An 18453-nucleotide genomic window follows, 5' to 3' on the forward strand; every position below is an offset into this window, starting at 1 on the left:
AGACCATCCTGGCTAACACTGTGAAACCCCATCTCTACTAAAAATACAAAAAATTAGCCGGATGTGGTGGCGGGCACCTGTAGTCCCAGCTACTCGGGAGGCTGAGGCAGGAGAATGGGATGAGCTCAGGAGATGGCACTTGTAGTGAGCCAAGAAGGTGCCACTGCACTCCAGCCTGCGTGACAGAGTGAGGCTCTGTCTCAAAAAAAAGAAAAAAAAGTTGCAGAAACATTCAAAATTTGAACAATATGGAAGCCAAGTATTCCCTGGCCTTGGACAAGCACTCCTAGCCAGCTGCAGGTAGGGATTGGAGAAGGCTGAGACCTGCATTAAAGGAATCCAAAAGGTAAGATAGGATATCTTCTGGTGTGTTTTCTGGTGTTTTCCGTTGGGTGGTCAGCATGCTCAGGCCTAAGGCCATATGATCCTCTTACTGGGAAGGGGTGATGTTCCTAGTCCATGTGCACATTGGCAGAATCAGACTCAGACTGTCAAGAACGAAACAGGTGGAAAGTAGGCTTAGAAATTGTCATGCTGAGTGAAAAGATACATTTACATTACATGTCGATAAAGCAGAGACGAAAAAGATGGCGAGGGAATTTTGTATTTGGACAAGGTACTCACTGTACCCATTGTCTGAAGGAGATAAAAAACACCTGCACCCTTCTTCATTCTTTTCTGCCTTCCAAGAATGGGCCACTTTGGAAAACACATGACCCATAGTGTACGAATTCTGTTGGGGCTACACCACATGCATTATGGAGTAGTACCTGTGGACTTGGTGGCAATAGGCGAAGGTGATGCTTCCATAGATAGAAAGGAAGGTGTGGAGTCCAGCCAAGTTGTCTCAAAAAAGGACGATATTGGTGAAGACACAGTTGCTGTAGAAGGATGTGTCACCCCAGTGGATATGAGTGGAAATGAGGCTCCAGGAACAGTGGTTTTAGTAGTCATTATATTTAGAAGGGAGTCCAGTGTGGGCTTAGGAATAATTAAAGTAGAGGGTGATGATGCTGCTGGAATTCTGCTCCATGAAGATGTTATTGTAGAGCTAGGCAGAGGCATGGAACCAATAGATAGAGTGTGGTCAGTTGTAGAATGTGACATAGTCTTTCTGCTAAAGGATGAAGGATGAGGCACAGTCCTGGGGTTGGCAGTTACTGTGGTTCCGGAGGATGCCTCAGGGTATGTGGAAATATACACAACATCATCTGTGACTTTTATAGACATAGGGAGAGAAGTTGGGAAGCCAGTAGTGATACCACCCAGTGTAGGTGTAGGAATGGTTTGGGTGGGTATGGTGCTCATAGTAGCAGAGGGTAGTGTTGTCAAGTTGGTGAATGGGTGCACTGATATCATGTCAGATGTCAGAAATGTTGATTTTGACTCCTCTACTGTAGAGGAAGTCATAACATGAGGGACATTAGATACAGTTGCCAGAGGGGAGCCAGAAGGGAGACTAGATAAGAACCTTGTCAGAATGGGTGAAGTAGTAGCCTTTGAAATTACAGATCCTGAAGTGGCACCAGAAAGAACTGATGGGAGTGTGGTCCCAGGAGTTACAGATGTGGTCATTTTCTCAAATGTGTGCTTAACGTCAGCCAATGTGGGAGTGATAGCTCTTAAGGGTGTTGATAATGAAGGGTTCTCAGAAAGCCTATAGGTAGGAAGAATTCCTGACACAGGAATTGATGATATTGCCATGACATCTTTAGATACTAGACCAGTCTGAGAGGCTGTGAATGTTGACAAAGGCCCATGAACAAGGTGTAGAGTCTCTGTTTCCATCCCATTGGATGTAGGTACATGAATAGTGGTGGAAATTGGAAACTGAGAACCTTCAGCTGTGGGTATGCTCCAGGAAGTCATAAGCAGAGGTTGGGTATTACTGGATGTGATTCTTGTTCCCAGAACTGGAAATTCAACCATTTGGGATGTGGGAGGAGGAGAGGTCTCTAGAGTAGAGAACTCAGCTTCACTACTATGAGGTGAATAAAGAAATGATGCCAAAGAGGGTGGAGTTGCACTGGATGGGGTCCATGGAGTGTATGAAACAGGGGCATTCAGAGATGTGGCATGGTTTGTTAAGGAAGTCTTTTCTAACAAGGAAGTCATCTTTCTAGTATTAGAAGAAAGGTAAGTGGTGGTTGTTTTAACATTTTTTGTGGCTCCAGAAGTACTCTTAAAGCTAGTCAGAGATGGGGAAACCTGAATATTGAAGGAAGTATGGAGACTATCTGCATGAGTAGGTGAAAACATGTTTTCAGGAGCAGTGGTTCTGGAATATGTATTTGTGTGAGCTACCCCCATACCACTGTTCACAGTAGATAGGGACCTCTTAGTAATCCCAGATAATATGCCCAAAGTTGTAGCCTCATCTGCTTGTGATGACTGTTGAGTTGCTGATAGAAATGGTGAAAATGTGGTCTTTGGAATGGAGGAAATAGCTCCAGTGTTCTTAGAACTGAGTAGAGAAAAGGCAGTGGTACCTACAAATGGAGTCACTATCCCAGCCATAATAGTGGTGGGAACGGTTTTTACAAAGGGGAAAGTTGGCTCTGTTGGAGAGAGAAAGGTTGTAGGTGTGATCCTGGAAGGCACCTCTATCATTTCTGTAGTGAAAGCAGAGGAAACCATTTTGCTTTTTGAAGTAGGCCCCGCATATGTCACAGGTGTGACATCCAATGTAGATGTTTGCATGGTCATAGTAATCCTGGGGGTAACCAAAGACAATAAAGTAGAGAATAACCCAACTGTTGTGGAAGTGTCAGAAGAGACTGCTGCAGATGTGAAAGCAGAGTTATTAGCTGGCATTGAGGACATCTCAGACATAGGCCCAGAAGTGGCTGTACAGGGACTTTCCAAACAACCTGGATGCATTGTTTTAGAAGATTTAGTGATCAGTATTGGGGGAGTGTCAGAAACCTTTTTGGAGGTGAAGGCAGTTACACTAACTGGCAATGAGGACATCTGGTAAATAGGAGTGAAGGTTGCCATAGAGGATTCTCTAAGAAGCATTGTAGGTACATTTGGAACAGAAAAGGCTGTAGTGATCCTGTCAGAGAGAACTGTAAAACTGTCATTATATAGTCCAGCTGTGGAAAGAGACAAGGACTCAGGGAAAGTCTGTGTGCTTTCAGAAATGAAAGAGGCAACTGAAGTCACCTCAGGTTGTGTCCTAAGTGAATGCAAGTGTGAAAAAGTTGTGTTGGTGTCCATAGGATTTGATATTCTGGCTGAGCTGGAAGTTGTGGTATTTACAAATGAAGTATCCTGGCCATATGAGACAGAGTGAGTCACATAGGTGGAGTTTACTATCATTTCCACGGTCCTGGGAGTATATGCTGGAAAAACAGTAGTGCTTTCCTTTTCAGGAGACAAAAAAGTGGTGATTGTCAGAGCTTGTGAGGGGAGAGCTGTTTTCCCAAGACTGGTAGACATTTCTGGAATGTGAACGTCTACTGTGTTACTTGAGGTCAAGGTAGGTGTAATCTGTGTACTTCCAGAAGTGGGAGATGAAGCCGAATTTCCATCAGAGGGAGTCCCAAGTGGAATATCTGAAGGCAATTGTGTTTGGTGACTGGAAATTATTGTGGTCTCAGGAAATCCTGGATCTGCCACTTCCAAAAATGGAGTACCCCAGGAGTATGAAATAAAAAAATTCTTTGATGGGGACATTTCTGTCACCTCTGTAGTTCTAGGGGTTTTTCCCAGGGATATGGTCATCTGGTCTTCGTCAGAAGATAAGATAGAGGCACTAGTCACCAAGTGGGTGGACACTGGTGTGTGTACACGATGTGTGACAGGTGGAGAAATGTGACTGTTTACTGAAGTAGTAAGTTTATTGGCAGAGATGTGTGAGGGTGCGGTCTCATCAACAACAGAGGTCTTTGCAGTGCCAGTAGCCAAGCTGGCAACATCTGCACCACCACTGTAAGTATATGGGAAGCTGAGAGCATAGGTAGAAGTCTCTTCTACTAGAGATATGGGTTGAGTTGCTTCTGGTGTAGACGTAGTTGAGATCACATGAGTGGAGGACGCAGGAGGAATGTTGTCAGGGGGAGGTTTTGAGCAGACAAGAGTGTGTGTAGATGGGGTAACTGTATCAACTGAGGTGGAGAAATGGGTGGTCTCAGCCTTAGCTGTCACAGGAGTGGAGAGTCTCAGTGAAGGAAATGGTGTTTCTGTCAGAGAAGGAACTGCCATGGATGTCTTCCTGACAGAGATTACTGTGGCCTCTGAAGTGGTATGAATCGAGTCTCCGCGGGTAGGCACAACATCACTGGTTGTGGAAGCAGTCTGATCCAAAGGTGGTACCAATGCTGTGGTCATTGTAGTTGACAATAGATTTGAGACATCTGAGAGCACAGATGTAGAAAAAGCCCTGACCAGTGTAAAAGGCTCAGACATGGTAACCTCAGTCTCCTCAGACACTACAGAGCTGCCATTAACCGGCAATGAAAACATATGAGTAACAGGCATAGGGGTTGCTGAGGAATGAGCAGCTGTAGGCTGTGGAGGTAAGATACCATCAGACAAAGACGTAGCTGTCCTGTCTGTAGGGGTAGTGAGGAAACTGGTTTCTGATATCCTTGTGGTAGAAGCACCCAGGGGTTCACCAAATATATGTGTGCTCCCAGAAGTGGGAGATCCAGCTGAAATTCCCTCAGATGTCTCTGAAGTCCAATGTGCTACATAGGTGTGGTTAAAATTAAACATTTCTGTCGTTTCATTGTATGAACTCCTAGGTGTGGTTTTCACCAATTTTGTCAAAAGCCAACTTTCTCTCACCTCACTTGTTGCAGTTTTATTATCCAATGGGGTACTTAGCTTTTCTATATCAGGAAAAGAGGAAACAGTGACAGAAGCTGTCACCATTTGTGCTGATTCATTTGTCACTTCCAGCATTGTTGAAAATGGAGAAACTTCAGCCACTGCTGCTATAGTTGATTTTCCCATAAGATAATGGGAAGTTGCTTCTTTTCTTGTCACAGTGGCATTAAATCTTTGTGTTGTTGCTGATCTTGGTACAGGGGTCGTTGTATCTTCACATGCAATTGCACCATTTATTTCTGTTTGTGTGGTTTCAGAAGCACTTTCCTCAGTAGAAAAATTTGGTTGAATGTAAGCAAGAGTAGATATTATATCTACTGATGGAACAACAGTCTCCCTTGGTGTCAAAGGAAGTTCATTTGCAGGTTTTGCAGACATAGGGATTGTTTTTAGTAGTAAGGTGGTAAGTTTAAATTCAGGCATACTGGTTATGGATGTGGTTCCAGAAACTATGGAGAAATTAGAAAACCATGGTGATGCCAATTTGGATACAGCTGTTGTGTATCCGGCGGTAGTAGCATCAGTGGTAGTGGTACCTTCGCCCTCTGGAGATGCTTTCAGTGGGGTGATATTGGTAGTTGTAGATAAATGTTCTGTATGAGTAGAGCTCTCACGAAATGCTGATGTAAAATTTTCATTAGGCACAAATGTGAGTATGGTGGTTGTGTGTATAGATGTCAGCAGGGTCTGATCTGGCCTGGAAGTCCAAATGGTCTCATTGCTGGAGAACAGATGGGCAGCTTCATCAGTTGTGGATGTGGGACCTGACTCAGGTACCTTGGATGTGGAAGCTGATCTAGTGGAAATCAAAGTACGCATGTGTCCATCAGCTGTAGGTGTATTCTGGGTACAAACTCGTCCTGTGATTGTGGAGGAAAGCATAGTTTCAGCCACTGTAGGCGCAAGTGTGATTTCAGGAGTTAAGGCTGTATGTGTAGCTTCAGCATCAATAACTGTCTGTACACTCTCAGTCCCAGTAAATGAAAAGGATGTTAAGGAAGAAAGGGTCTTAGAGGAGGTCTCTTTAGACATGGAGGTAGACATGGCATCTTCCACTCTGGATAAAGAGACATCCTGAAAAATTGTAGATGTCAATTCTGTTTCAGCTGTCCTTGGGGCAGGCGTGGTCTCAATAAACCTAGTTGGGAGAGTTAATGAATGGACTGTAAATGCTATTTTCATATCAGTTGTTGCCAATGGAGATGCTGTCTGGTTTCTAGGAAATACAGAATCTACTGGAGCAGCTGTGGAGATGAGCACAGACTCAGGTGGGAATGCTGATGCAGTCCCAACATGAGTAGCCGCAGGTGAAGTCTTTTCCACTGTAAACCAAGGTACAGTTTCAGCAGCTATAGATTCAGTGAACTCCTGGCCAGCTGTGGAGATAGGGAGTGCCCCAATATTTGTGGATTTTTGTTTGAGACAAGGTGTTGTAGACATAGATGTTGACTCAATAATTGAAAATAAAGATGTTGTCTTCATAACAGCCGACTGAGATTTCATTGCTGAAGTTGTAGATACAACTGAATTCTTGGTAAATCTGGATGTGGATAGGAAATTAGAAGGTGTAGGTGGTTGCAAGATTTCAGTAGCCATGGCTTCAGTCATTTTTGTTGTCTTTGTGCTTTCTGAAGATGGGGATTTCGTTTTTTTCATGGAATTGGTAGTAGTGTCTATGGATATACTCTGGGTAGGCAGAGAGATGGCTGATGAAGTTGATAAAACATCTACTGCAAATGTAGCTGTTTCATCTACTGGTGTCTTTAAGATCTTTTGTGCAGTCATTGTTTCCAGAGGTGGAGATGTTGTATTGGAATATGATATGGTTGTGTAATCGGTTGCAAATATAGGTATGCTTTGATACAACACTGCAGAGGAATGTGCAGTCTTTTGTGGTTTTACTCCAGTAATTTGGGATGGAGTGGTCATATCTATTTGTTGTGAAACAGTTGTACTTTTTCCTTGAATTGTCATATTTTCAGGAACAACTAAAAAATCAGAAAGAAAGTGGTATTTTGGATTCAGCTTTGGAAATTAGAGGCAATTCTTTAAGAAAGAGCTCTATAATTTATTTTCATCTTGTAAGAAAGTACCACAGATGTAATCAAATCACTTGATTACTTGATTTTCCTTAAGACAATTTTCTACTCTCTAAGATCTCTATATGGCACTCATAACACCCTGGTTAAGTAACTGGTAGGAGGACATCTATTTTGTAGTATCTTCATAAAATATATAAACATTCCTGAAAGAGGGATGCATGCCACAATAGTGCATTAATTAAGATGATTAGCTTTGGGAAATGATCCAATTCCTTCAAAGACACAGCTATAAGAACTCACTTAAGAAGAAACAGGTAACTTGAATATTCCTATATCTATTAAAGAAATTGAATTGTGTAGTTTAAAATATTCCAAAAAGAAAAATCAGCCTTAGATTCAAATGGATTAGTTTTAAATGCTGGCTCCGTCACTGTCACACTCATTACATAACCTTGGACTAGTTGCTTAACCTCTCTGTGCTTCAATTTCCTCCTCTATAATATGAGGATTATAATAACACCTATCCTACAAAATTGTTATGAGAGTGAGTTAATGTGCATAAAACACTTAGCATAGCTTCTCATACAGAGTAAGTGCTCAAAGAACAGTTGACTTTCACTTGGTCAAACTTCTGTCACTCATTTAAACACTAGATTGAAAATGTTTTAATCTGAAACTCTCAAATTAGCATTTATTTCATAGTACTAATGATTTGAAAATACTCTTTTCATTGCTTTCCATTGCACAACACACTCCTGCGTTTTCTCCTACTTCTCTGTCCACTCATTTCTAGACGCATCCTATTTTACTTGACCAAGGCTTTGTCCCAGGACCTCTTCTCATTTGGCTGTATAGTTTCTCTACACCTAGGATTTCAATTTACACCTATACACAGACAAATCTCAAAGTTATATCTCTTGACCAGATCTCTATTTTGAGCCCCACATTTATATAAACAATTGTTTACTTGATATCATTTCTTGGATATCTCATTAACACCTCAAACTCAACATGCTCCAGCTTGAACTCATTAACTTCTTCCCAAACTGGGTCCTCTTCTGGTATTCCTTCAGTGACTGGCCCTACACTATCCTACATCAAATTATGCAAGCTCCAACTCTCTCTCTCTCTCCCTCTGTCTCCTTCATTCTCTCTCTCACCTGCCATAGTCAATCCATAATCTTGTCCTATTGATTGTAGCTCCTAAATATCTCTTGGCTCCCCCCCAGTTTATCTCTATCTCCATCACTTACCACCCTAACCAGTCACCATCATCTTTCACTTGGACTACTGTGGTAGCCTCCCAATTGAACTGTCTGCCACTAATCTTGGATCCCCTCTAATCTGTTCAATAATACAACCAAAGTGATTTTTTAAATGCCAATATCTGATCCCCCTCCTCTCTCTCTCTCTCTCTGTCACACACACACACACACACACACATACACACTGAGCTCTCTTTAGTTGCTTTCTATTGCTCATAGGAAAAAAAGAAAATTTTTTCTTAATAAAGCATATAAAGCTATGCATGATTTGGTCCCTCCCTATCTCTTCAGTCTCAATTTGTGCTAAGTTCCCTCTGTTTTTTGTTTTTTGTTTTTTGTTTTTTTGGTCTTCCTCTTTTTAGTTCTCTAATACTTGGCACGCTCTTTCCCACCACAAGACCATTGCATTTGCTGTAACCTCTACTTAGAATGTTCTTCCCATCCTTCCCCATCTGATTAACTTCTGCCAGTCCTTCAGTTCTCATCTCATGCATCACCTCTTCAGGGAAGACTACCTTCCCTGACTTCCATGACTAGCTCACATCAATCTATTTTAGACTCTTATGACACCTCAGACCTCTTCTTCATGTAATGTGTCATAGCTGGAGATTTATGTGGTTTTTAATGTCTCTCTTCCTCGCTAGACCACGCGGACAGAGTCCTCATCTTTTGTTGCCCACCATTGTATCTTTAGTGTCTATCCCAGTGCCTCACACATGGTAGATGTTTAGTATCTATTTGCAAGCTAACTGAATAACTGAATAAGGCTTGGAACAATGTGAGAGCAGTGTGAAGATTCCTATCCCCATATCTACTGGAGAGTAAGAATTGACAAGGTATGATAACAAAGAGGTTTAAGAGATAAAGAAGAGAGAGAAATCTCAGAGAAATCAAATTTTACTTCCAGGCAACTTGGAGAATAGTGGTAATATTCATAAAAACAGAAAAATTGGGAAGGCAGCCTCACTCAGAAGAAAAACACCCAGTTCAGATGTGGACGAGTGGAATTTAGGATAATAGTGAATATCCAGGTGAAAATGGCACATAGTAAAATTCAAGGCTGAGTCACGATCTTTCTCCAATTCAAATCACCCAAAATGAAATCATCCATATTTAACTTAGGGAAATTAGTATTTTGAATTCATCCATCTGAGAAGCATATTACCTATGATGTAGGAATAGCTGTGGTAGTAGACAATCTACTGATTTGTTTCACTGTCTTGAGTATTAAAATTACTTATAATTTGCATATCCAGAAATTTTGAGGTGTGTGTAGGATGTCCTTTAGGATTTTGTGGTCATTAGCAAGTAGAATGAGTAACAATCCTGCAATTGACCATATAGATGAGTTGATAAAAGTACACACGTTTATAAGGGGAAAAGTCGAAGCTATACAAAAAGTACTTTTTCACTTAATTTTATGACATTTTTCCAATTATCACAGATCCACATTATGTTAGGCCTTATCAAGAAACTGGTATATTTCAGCAGCCAAACGTGTATTTCAAGCTTTGTGCTTTCAAATTTGTCCATAACTTCATGTGAAAGGAGAATTGTCGGGATCTTGTTTCCAATTTTGTAGATGGGTTTACACCAGCCAACTGGCTTAGCAAACCTCTGTGAAAGTGTCACTTCTAGCACATTTGAGGAGTGTGGCATCCTAGAGCCTAAAATCACTCTATGAATGCACTAATTGTTGAGAGCAGAGCTCACAATTCCCTCTCCTTTACAAAACATTAATGATTTAACTGCATTCACTTTTTAGGAAAACAATAAAACACTAAATACCATAAAAGCCTAAGTTATCTTCTTTGATGCAGCATTCAAAGAGTACTATTGGAGTAATCCATAAGTAGTGGAAAACTCTTTTAGAAGACGGGAAATGGGAGTTAGACATGGTATTTTTATCAGAGAGGGCTAAGCCATAGATGTAGCAATTGTTATTAACACTTCCAGTAAGCACCTCAAGAAGGAATATAAGATTTAGAAAGATAAAAACAAATGAGTTGAGCTAAATTGCCAAGCAGGTGGCATTTTAAGTAGCAGAGATCTCAAGAAATAATGCATCTTACATTGCCCCATTTTAACTTAAAGTCTGGCTTTGTATATTTCAGCAAACCTTCTATTAAATCTTTCAGATGCAAGGTTTCTTCCAGAGGGACTGCTGTATCAAATTTTTCTTCTAAAGTCTGTGTTAATAAAGCCTGAAGTCTTCATTCATTAAAATCCCAGAATTTTAGAGCCAGGACTTGGAGATTATATTCAATCCTTTCATTTAGAGATGAGGCTCAGAGAAGTGCAGTGTTGAGATGAGATTTTCACAGATGAAAGATTTAGAGAAGAAATTAGACAGCATGTAGCAATGCTTCAATTATCCAGCACTCATAAATGTATGCCCTCAATTTAAATGGAAACACCTCAATCCAAGGAGAAAGAAAGAAAGAGACTCTATCGGAAGGTACCAAGAATAAACAAAGTTAAATACTAAATGCCAAGTTCTGCAAGTGCTGAACAGTGCAAGAAACAGCAGTCACCCAAAACAGTGAAACAAACTTTAGTGGACAGCATTGCAATGCTAAACTAAAACATCAAGGTGACTTTGCTGGCCGAGGAATCAAAACTCAGTGGGGATCCCAAATTATGTACATTCTCTGATATAATATCTACCTTGAATAATCATTCATATCCTAGATAAAGACAATTCAGTCAAACAATCAGTAGCTTTTTAGAATCAGAATCCATTGGAATTAAAGATTCCTATAAACCTCACATCTAGAAATTAATTACAATGGGTTGGCATTGAAAATGATCTTGAACATTCAAGATCATTTTGTATAATATAGACTGATACTGAATATAAATTTCTTTCATAACTTAATTTGTTTATTGGTGACCTTATTGTCTTAATCTGTACATACTTTTGTTTTTCTTAAATTCAGTAATTCAGACTTTCTGTGCACCTATCATTTCTAATGAGTGAGGTTCACTTTACTTCTGCTTCATCAATCTTTCTCTTTTCCCTATATGTGGTGGGGATTTTTTTTATCCTAAATGGCACACTTATCTCCATTGAATTTAATGCCTGTCCTTCTCAGAAAAGAAAATGTTGTAAGTGAGTAAGGTAGTTACAATGCCAGTGATATTATCTCTGTCATTTTGTTGCACCCTATCTGTCTACGCATATACACTCAAGAGCTTTTACTGCCCAAGAACTGATGTTAAAAGCAAATGCAGACTTCTCAACTGAACAAGATGGCATAGATCCACTTTTCTCTGCTCCTCCCCAAAAGATACAACTGCAAATCCTAGAAGTGGTGTAAGAGACAACCAAAGGAGAACTACAAAATGTGCTAAGAATAAAACAAACTGGTTTGGGACCCCAAGAGTAAAGGAACAACATAGTGGCAGTTATCTTCTCTCCCTCACCAAACCCAACATAAAAATGCGGCCCAGGACCTATGCTTCCCAATCCCCAACTTAGCAACAGAAGTCAGTCCAAGTAGGCTCATTCCCCTTCTGGATCAAATGGGAGTCCCTCTGACAACCTCAGGCAAGTTGGATACTCCAGCAAGGGAGACTGACTGGGCACCTTGCTAACAATAAGCAACCAAGAGAAGCATTCTCCTTCCCTACCAGGCCTGAATCTCCCCTCTCCACCAAAAAACACTGGCTGAACAGAACCCAGTCTAGGAAGACTATTTGTTTTTGCCAACCCAAGTTTCTCCTCACCCACTCAGAAAAACCAAGCCAGGCAGGCATAAGAGTAAAAAAGGAGCCAGTAATAGCAAGTGGCCTGATCCAGGAAGTCTCTTTGTCCCTGCAGTACTGAGATTCTCCTCCCTCACCCAGAGACACCAAGGCAGGCAAGGGAAACAAGAAAAAGGGGATCTCCAGCAGCAGGTGGCCAAGTCTACGAAAACTAGCCCAATATTTTCCTTTCCTGTCCAGAGACTAGCGGAAGCCAAGAGGCATTGGTAGGGGGATGCCCCCACATCCATCCCCCTCTGAGAGACAGCTGGAAGCCTGGCCTGAGGGGATGCCTTCTGCTCTCCACCCAAGAAGCACCAGCAGAGACAGGTGGAAGTCTCAGGGTACCAGATAAACCAAGCAAGATGAAATAACATCACAAAGACTCTAAAAATTAAGTTGTATTTGGAAGCACAGCCCACAAAAATGGACCATGACCTCTGTGCTAAGCCTAACCAGAATGACTGACTGCTGAAATAAAAGATTTAAAGAAGACACAGAATCTCCTAACATAATTGACAAAATGTCCAGGATACAATTTTTTTTAATTACCTGTCATATTTAGAAGCAACAAAATCACAACTTGAGTAAGAAAAGATAATCAACTGATGCTAAAACCTAGATGAATCAGTCATTGGAATTATCTGACAATGATATTAAAGCAATCATCATATAAATAATTCTGCAAGCAATTACAAATTCTCTTGAAATGGAAAAAAAAAGAATCTCAGAAAAGAAATAAAAATTGTTAAGAAAGAATCTTGGGAGGCCGAGACGGGCGGATCACAAGGTCAGGAGATCGAGACCATCCTGGCTAACATGGTGAAACCCCGTCTCTACTAAAAAATACAAAAAACTAGCCGGGTGAGGTGGCAGGCGCCTGTAGTCCCAGCTACTTGGGAGGCTGAGGCGGGAGAATGGCGTGAACCCGGGAGGCGGAGCTTGCAGTGAGCTGAGATCCGGCCACTGCACTCCAGCCTGGGCGGCAGAGCGAGACTCCGTCTCAAAAAAAAAAAAAAAAAAAAAAAAAAAAAAAAAAAAAAAAAAAGAAAGAATCAAGGTGATGGGTTCATAGGTGCAGCAAACCACCATGGCATACATTTACCTAGGTAACAAACCTGAAAATCCTGAACTTAAAATTTTTGAAATTATTTGGAAAAAAATAAAATGGGACCAGGCCTGTTCACTCTGGTGGTAGTTTCTTTTGCTGTGCAGAAGCTCTTTAGTTTAATTAGATCCCATTTGTCAATTTTTGCTTTTGCTGCCATTGCTTTTGGTGTTTTAGACATGAAGTCCTTGCCCATGCCTATGTCCTGAATGGTACTACCTAGAACTTAAAGTATAATAAAAAAATAAAATAAAATAAAATAAAATAAAATAAAATAAAAATGGGACCAGGCACGGTGACTCATGCCTGTAATCCCAGCACTTTGGGAGGAAAGGCAGATGGATCCAGGAGTTTGAGATCAGCTTGGCCAATATGATGAAACCCCATTTCTACTAAAAATACAAAAATTAGGCAGACATGGTGGTGGATGCCAGATACTTAGGTGGCTGAGGCACGAGAATCCCTTGAACCCGGGAGACGGAGATTCCAGTGAGCCGAGATCACGCCACTGCACTCCAGCCTGGGTGACAAAATGAGACTCTGTATTGAAAAACAAAAACAAAAACAAAAAAGGAACCAAATGGAAATTATAGAATGAAAGAATACAAAGGCAAATTTTTAAGACCAACTGGATGGACTTAATAGTAGAGTAGAGATGACAGAAGATAGAACAGGTAAACATAATGATAAAATAATAGAATTCACCTGATCTAAACAATAGAGAAAGTGCATTGAAAAGAAAAATGAAGATAGCCTCAAGGACCTGTGGAACAATAACAAAATATCCAACATTCATATTACCATAGCCTTAAAAGAGAGGAGAAAGACAATGGGGCTGAACGTATATTAAAAAGAAAATAAAGGCTAAAAGCTTCCCAAATTTGACAAAAGACACAAACCTAGAGATTCCAAAAGCTAAACAAATTCCAAGAAGGATAAAAACCAAAGAAATCTGTGGCAAGGCACATCATAATTGAACTTTTGAAAACTAAAAGACAAAATATTTTGAAAGTAGACAGAAAGAAACAAACATTACTTATAGAAGAGCAACAACTTAAATGACAGATTTCTCATTCAGAACTAAGGAGACCAGAAGAAGCTGTCATAATATTTTTCAAACGCTGATACAAAAGCATTGTTAACCATGAATTCTATATCCAGCAAAGCTATCTTACAGGAATAAAACGGAAATGAAAACATTCTCTGATAAAGGAAAATTAAGATACCTTGTCACTAGCAGACCTATCTTTAAAAGATTAGCTAGGCCGGGCGCGGTGGCTCAAGCCTGTAGTCCCAGCACTTTGGGAGGCCGAGACGGGCGGATCACGAGGTCAGGAGATCGAGACCATCCTGGCTAACACGGTGAAACCCCGTCTCTACTAAAAAATACAAAAAACTAGCCGGGCGAGGTGGTGGGCGCCTGTAGTCCCAGCTACTCTGGAGGCTGAGGCAGGAGAATGGCATAAACCCGGGAGGCGGAGCTTGCAGTGAACTGAGATCCTGCCACTGCACTCCAGCCTGGGTGACAGAGCCAGACTCCGTCTCAAAAAAAAAAAAAAAAAAGATTAGCTAAAGGAATTACTTCAAAGAGAAAGAATTTTTTTAAAGAATCTTGGAGAATCAGAAAGAAAAACTGAGCAAAGGAAAGACCAAAAATATGAGTACATAAAATAGATGATCCTTTTCCTCATGAGCTTTATAAATCATATTTGATGATTGAGACAAAAATTGTAACATCATCTGATATTTAAAACAACAAAATTAAAAAGTGTCTGGATATGGCAGCTCTTGCCTGTAATCTCAGAACTTTGGGAGGTCAAAGCAGGAGGATTGCTTGAAGCCAGGAATTCAAGACCAACCTGGGCAACAAAGTGAGACCCTAACTCTACCAAAAATTAAAAAAAAAAAAAAAAATAGCTGGGTGTGGTGGTGCAGCTACTTGGGAAACTGAGACAGGAGGATTGCTTGAGCCCAGGAGTTTGAGGTTGCAGTGAGCTGTGATCATGCCACTGCACTCCACTGCTCTCCAGTCTGGATGACAGAGCGAGATCCCTTCTCAAAAAAAATCTGAACAGTGAGGAAGGTCAAAGGACCAAAATGGATATTGTAATACCAAGACCAACCACTAGAAAAACCATACAAAGAAAAACTCAAAACCCCATAAATAAATCAAGTATGCTCAAGTAACCCATAGGTTACTGTTTACAAAAGAATATACTTCGAATATCATCATATAGGTAGGTTGAAAGTAGAAGAATGGAAAAATTATTCCATGCAAGCAGTAAGTTTGAGGAAAGTAAAAATAGCTATAATAATATTCACTAGAGTACAGAGCAAGGAAAATTACTGGACTCAAGAAAAGACACTACATAATACTAAATACATTGCTCCACCAGGAAGACATGGTGATCCTAAATGCATACATATCAAACAACAGAGTCTCAAAATACATGAAGCTAAACTGATGGAGCTGAAAGGAAAAATAGTAAATCTATAATTATAGTTAGGAATTTTAATACTCCTGTCTCAACAAGTGATAAAGCTACTAAACAGAAAATCAACAGGTGTATAGAAGTTCTGAACAACACAATCAACAGACTTTAGTTGACATAGAGCACTCCAGTCAACAGTGGCAGAATATATATATTTTTGAAGCACTCATGAAATATTCACCAATATAGACCATATACAGGGCCATAAAACAAACCTCATTTAAAAGAACTGAATTTACAAGACTGCTTTCTCTGATTATTACGAAATCAAGCTAGAAACCAATTACAGAAAGACCATAGAAAATTTCTAAACAACACACTTCTGCATAACCCATGAATCAAAGAAGACATTTTAAGAAAAAAAAATTTTTTAAAACATTGAATTAAATAAAATTATTTTAATCAAATTAAATTTAATTTAAAAAATTTGGGAGATGCAACTAAAACAGTGCTGAGAGGGAAGATTATAGCACTAAATGCATACCTTTAAAAAAAGGAAAGATCTCAAAACAATAATCTCAGCTCCCACCTCAAGAGTCTAAAAAAAAAATCCCAAGATAAATCCAAAGCAGGCAGAAGAAAAAATAATCAAGACCATAAAAGAACTCAATGAAATTAAAAATAAGAAAACAATAGAGAAAAATCAATGGAACAAAGATGATTTTTTAAAGTCAATAAAATTGATAAACTTATAGCAAGACTGATAAAAGTAAAAAGAGAAAAGCACAAGTCAGTCACCAATATCATAAATGAAACAGAGAATATCACTACTTATTCTGCAGCAATTAAAAAGATAATAAGAGAGTATTATGAATAACTATATGTTCACAAATTCAACAAGTTAGAAGAAATAGACAACTCCTCAAAACCCATAAATTACCAAAGCGCCATCAAGAGGAAATGGACAATATGAATAGCCCTATAGCTATTAAAGAAATTGAACTAGTAATTTAAAAGCCTTCACAAAAGAATCTCCAGGTCCAGATGATTTCAATGGAGTTTACTGCCAAGGAAGAATTAACACCAATTTTATAGAATCTCTTCCAGAAAAGAGGAACAAACGCTTTCCAACACATTTTATGAGGCCAGTGTCATCCTGATACTGAAATCAGACAGAGACAGTAAAAAAAAAGAAACTACAGACCAATATTGCTCCTGAAATTAAATACAAAAATCCTCAACAATATATGAGCAAACTAAATGAAACAATGTATAAAAATAATTATATACCACGACCAAGTGGGATCTATTCCAAATATGCAAAGCTGGCTAAACCTTTGAAAATCTATCAGCATAACCCACAATATCAACAAGATAAAGAAGAAAAATCATATCAACTGATCCAAAAACAGGCATTTGACCAAAACTCATATCCCTTCACAATACAATCTCTGGGCAAGTTAAGAATAGAGGGGATTTTTAACAACATGGTAAAGGGCATCATCAAGAAACCTACAGCTAACATCAACTGTAATGGTGAAAGATTGAATGTTTTCCAGCTAAGATCAGGAACAAGGCAAGGATGTCCACTCTCACCAGTATGATTCAACGTGGTACTGGAAGTTAGAGGCACTCCAACAAGGCAAAAAAAAAAAAAAAAAAAAAAAAGAATGAAGACATTGCAGATTATGCAGTAGTACAGATACAAAATCTCAAGGAATCTTCAAGAAAAAAAATTTACCAGAACTTATAAATCAGTTCAGAATACAAAATCAACACACAAAAAGCAATCACATTTCTATGTCCTAAAAATGAACACGCAGAAACTGAAATCAAAAGCACAATGCTATTTCACAATTGCTCCAATGAAAATGAAATACTTAGGTATACACTTAACAAAGGATGTGTATGCTGAAAATCACAAAATGCTAATGAAAGAAATCAAGGAAAACCCTAAAAAAATGGAGAGGGACGTTGTGTTCATGGATTGGAAGATTCAACATAGTAAAGACGTCAGTTCTCTTCAAATTGATATACAGATATAATCCAATTCCTGCCAATATTCCATCAAGGTTATATGCAAACAGACAAGCTTAGTCTAAAATTTTTATGGAAATGCACAATCCCTAAAATAACTAAACCAAATTTTGAAAAGAAGAATAAGATTAGAGGAATCACTCTACCCAATATTAAGGCTTGATGTAAATTTACAGCAATCAAGATAGTGTGGTATTGGCAGAGGGATAGATATATAGATGATTGGAACAGATAGAAAACTCAGAAATAGACACATATATATATGCTCAACTGATTTTTGACAAAGATACAAAATCAACTCAATAAAGCAAGGATAACCCTTTCAACAAATAATACCGAAGCAATCGGACATCAATAGACCAAAAAAAAAAAAAAAAAAAAAAAAAAAAAAAAAAAAAAAAAAAAAAAACAGAAAGAAAGAAAATGAACCTCAACCTACACCTCACACATCTTATGCAAAAATTGACTCAGAATGGACCACAGACTTAAATGTAAAGTACAAAGCTATGGAATATTTAGAAAAAATATAGGAGAAAATCTTTGGGATCTAGGGCTAAGCAAGGAGTTCTTAAACTTGAACACCAAAAGCATGACTCATTAAAAAAAATTAATTAATAAACTAGACTTTAACAAAATTAAAAGCTTTTGTTCTGTGAAAGCCCATATAAATGAATTTTTAGACTGAGTGTGGTGGCTCATGCCTCAATCCTAGCACTTTGGGAGGCCAAGGCAGGTGGATCATTTGAGGTCAGGAGTTCAAAACCAGCCTGGCCAGCATGGTGAAACCTCATCTCTACTCAAAATACAAAAATTAGCCAGGCGTGGTGGCATGTACCTGTAGTCCCAGCTACTCAGGAGGCTGAGGCACATGAAACACTTGAATCCAGGAGGTGGAGGTTGCAGTGAGCTGAGATCATGCCAGTGAACTCCAGCCTGGGTGATGGAGCAAGACTCCGTCTCAAATAAATAAATAAATAAATAAATAAATA

The 18453-nt window shown here is 39.3% G+C and overlaps 1 protein-coding gene across 2 annotated transcripts in view; it reads right to left on the reverse strand.

Moving 5' to 3' along the window:
• Positions 1-18453, reverse strand: part of ADGRG4 (adhesion G protein-coupled receptor G4) — a 113630-nt gene that overhangs the window by 67618 nt on the left and 27559 nt on the right. For both annotated transcript variants that reach the window (XM_010389108.2, XM_010389110.2), the window contains one exon: positions 771-6821. In XM_010389108.2, the coding sequence (XP_010387410.2) occupies positions 771-6821 (6051 nt within the window). The remainder of the gene's footprint in view (positions 1-770; positions 6822-18453) is intronic.

The sequence above is a fragment of the Rhinopithecus roxellana genome, chromosome 7 (genome assembly GCF_007565055.1).
Source record: "Rhinopithecus roxellana isolate Shanxi Qingling chromosome 7, ASM756505v1, whole genome shotgun sequence".
Taxonomy (NCBI): domain Eukaryota; kingdom Metazoa; phylum Chordata; class Mammalia; order Primates; family Cercopithecidae; genus Rhinopithecus; species Rhinopithecus roxellana.